At 34.9% G+C, this 3,135-nt stretch overlaps 1 protein-coding gene across 2 annotated transcripts in view; it reads left to right on the forward strand.

The window, feature by feature from the left end:
* LOC106461229 (sorting nexin-17-like) overlaps positions 1-3,135 on the forward strand; it is a 60,170-nt gene that overhangs the window by 33,417 nt on the left and 23,618 nt on the right. For both annotated transcript variants that reach the window (XM_013921030.2, XM_022388092.1), the window contains exons 6-7: positions 1,127-1,211; positions 1,621-1,783. In XM_013921030.2, coding sequence (XP_013776484.1) covers positions 1,127-1,211; positions 1,621-1,783 — 248 coding nt within the window. The remainder of the gene's footprint in view (positions 1-1,126; positions 1,212-1,620; positions 1,784-3,135) is intronic.

A 3,135-nucleotide genomic window follows, 5' to 3' on the forward strand; every position in this document is an offset into this window, starting at 1 on the left:
TTCCAAGCTGTTCTGCACTTGTTGAAAAAGCAAAAAAAGAGAAGAAAAAAGGAAAAAAATTACAGCACCAGGTGTGTGCCTGCTCTCACACCTGTTGTCTTTAGTCGAGGTAACCCATTGTACTGTTTCTCAGTGTGGGACATTATGACAGTGGCCCATGCACCTCTCCAGTGTCAGGTGGTGCAATACCACTGGTACAAGTCTGAGTGGATGCACTCCCTCGTTTAGGAAGTAGAACTGGGTTGTTACTTGGTAATGCAATACAGGACACCCCACAACATTATGAACCAAGTCATTCCTGGTGGCTAGGTACAGCTAGATGGGTCTTGGGTTTCCCATGGAACACTAGTATGGGATGCTACTCCATACACCTGATTTATTTGGTATCTGACTTGTTTCTCCAATATGGAATGGCCTGGCTTACAGACCTATCCACATGACACACTTATGTTTGGCTGTCTGCCCGTGAGATAGTGAACAGTTGAACAATCTACCATTCCACCCAGCTTAGTGAAAAGACAGCACCAAGCAAAAGATTCTTATGACAAAATCTTTGTTTTATCACTTCTATTGAGTGAAAAGTATTCCTTACTTGAGATGAATTCAGTCTCCTATCAAGATTGAGTGCTGCTCCTCAAGACTACCCCTATGGGATTCTAGCTCTTTGTGGTGCAGAGAAAGATAAGTAGCATTTCTGACGCTAATATTTTCATTACCTGAGAATGTATTTCAGATAAATACTCAACTCTTTGCTCTACCTCCCACCCTTCCTCTGCATTGCCAATGCATTTAATTTGTGTTGTCAAGGATTATCATGTGTTCACATGCTTGTGCTTATGGGGATTGCTGCACATGGTGAGGGCTATATTGTAATGATAATTACATCATAGGCTGGCACAATATGTTGATATGTGTAGAGATGGGAGCTGTTTGTGGTAGATAGAGGTATCTGTCTGAAATATATTTTCAGGTAAGGAAAATGTTAACTTATGAAATTGCAAAAGCATTTTGTTGTTGTTGAAATTTTTTACAGTTAATAAATAATTCTCAGTTTGAAATCTCATTCTGATTTATTATCTTTGTAAATGTCCAATATAAAACTTTCTGTAGCTTAAATTGTTTTCAGTGGAACGAAGACTGCAGAATTTCGAAGCTCCTTCTCTGTCACTGAAAGCTGCAGGTTCATCACATTGTATTGTCATCAGAAAAAGGTGATATAGTTCAGTATTTCCTTTTCTCTTGTTATTAGCATATTGTGTTTTAAAGTACAGAAGGTAAGATATTAATTTTGTACATGCACAAGTTAACATTTCCATTGTATGGTATGTATGCATGAATAAATTAGCATCCTGCTTGAAGGTAATTAAACCATTAGCTGGAACAGATATATTATATATATATATATATATATGCTTCATGAAAGGAGGTAAATGGAAAACTTTACAAAGTAAATAGATATAATTTCTGACTATTTATAATATTTTCCAGGAAAAAGAATGATTAAAACAAGAATTCAAAAAATTACTAGTACCAATTTATTGTTGAACTGCTGAAAAGTTTTGTAATTTAAAAGTGTAAGTACATGTTATATTATGTTTGAAAATTATTTCATGTCTTTAGTTACTGGGACTCAAGTTATGATGAAGATCTTTATATTGACAAGGTAGCATTAAACTTGCTGTATGTTCAGGCAGTAAGTGATGTGGAACTAGGCTGGGTGATAACAAACAAACAGATCAGACGACAACTTGCCACTCTTCAGTCAAAGGGGTCCAAACAAGAGGTCAGAAGTTTACATTGTAATGAAGATGTAATTACTACTTTGTTTTCTTTGGTAGTAATATCATGGTGTTTGGCTGTGTAAATATAACAAACCTGTATCTTTATTCAAGAAAATATGTATAATTTACCTCCAAATACATTCATTTGCAGTAAACTAACTTCATTTGTTCATTACAAGTTAAAAGACGCATGGTAAAAATATACTGCAATACTTCTTGTGAATGTTAATCAGTTAAATATTGTCACAGATATTACCTGTTCTCTGCACATTTGTGGAAGAATTTTACCTTAATGGGAGATGGTTTATTTGTATTGCATATTTTAGGTCAGGGTTATATCTTTCTAGGGACAGCATGGGTCATTGGCTTCATACTTTGGACTTGTGGTTGGATGGTTACGAGTTCAAGGTTAGCCCTCATCATACTATTGTGTCCTAGAGCAATATACTTTAATCCACTCATTCTAGTCTGATGAGTTATATGGTGGGTACCAGTTGATAGCTGGGGGGTCAACCTGTGGTGGACTGGCATCCCATCCAGGAGGAATAGCTTACCATTCTCATCTGCTTGGGCCACTTGGAACTGGAAAGTACCAGTCCTATGTATCTTGCTGGTACCAACTAGCATGAACAAGATACATTTTGGTGCAGATTTTATTTATACTGACTTTTTCACCTTCCAAAACTTTCAAAAGTATATTTGAGGCTTTCCGTTACAGTTTTTTTCACTTTGCAATTAAATAAGTTTTAAGAGTAATGGTATTTGATTTTGGTCCACCAGTTGTTTGTTTTACTTGATAGTGCTAATGATAGGGAGTCCCACAGAATTACAGTTCCCAACCATGAAAGTATATTAATGCAAAGTTGCAGTTGTAAATATATAAATCTCCCATAAACCAAACACTAAATTATTATACACTGAAAAACAACTAAAAAACATCTACAATACTATTACATGTTGAGTTTGCACTGTTTATTTCAAGGCATCCATACTCTCACTAGTAGTGAATTAGCTATAATAAAATTGCAATGATTGCTACCTTTCTCTCATACAGAGGCAACCAACGAGCAAATGTTAGAACCAAACACAGGGTGTTGGCGAGTTTTCTTGACCAATAAGGGTCAATGATATATCAGATGATAGCTCTCATTATGCTATACATTGATCTAGGTGGTTTCTTTGTATCCAGAAACATTTTCTATTTGAAAACGCAAGTATAATTTTAAATCATTAATAAATATTTTTAATCATTCAATTTGTAGAAACAAAGTCATGCAAGAAATTGTGTGGTCCATACTACATAATGCCTAAATAAATAAATAAATGAATATATATATATATATATATATATATA

Source organism: Limulus polyphemus, unplaced genomic scaffold, assembly GCF_000517525.1.
Source record: "Limulus polyphemus unplaced genomic scaffold, Limulus_polyphemus-2.1.2 Scaffold918, whole genome shotgun sequence".
NCBI lineage: Eukaryota > Metazoa > Arthropoda > Merostomata > Xiphosura > Limulidae > Limulus > Limulus polyphemus.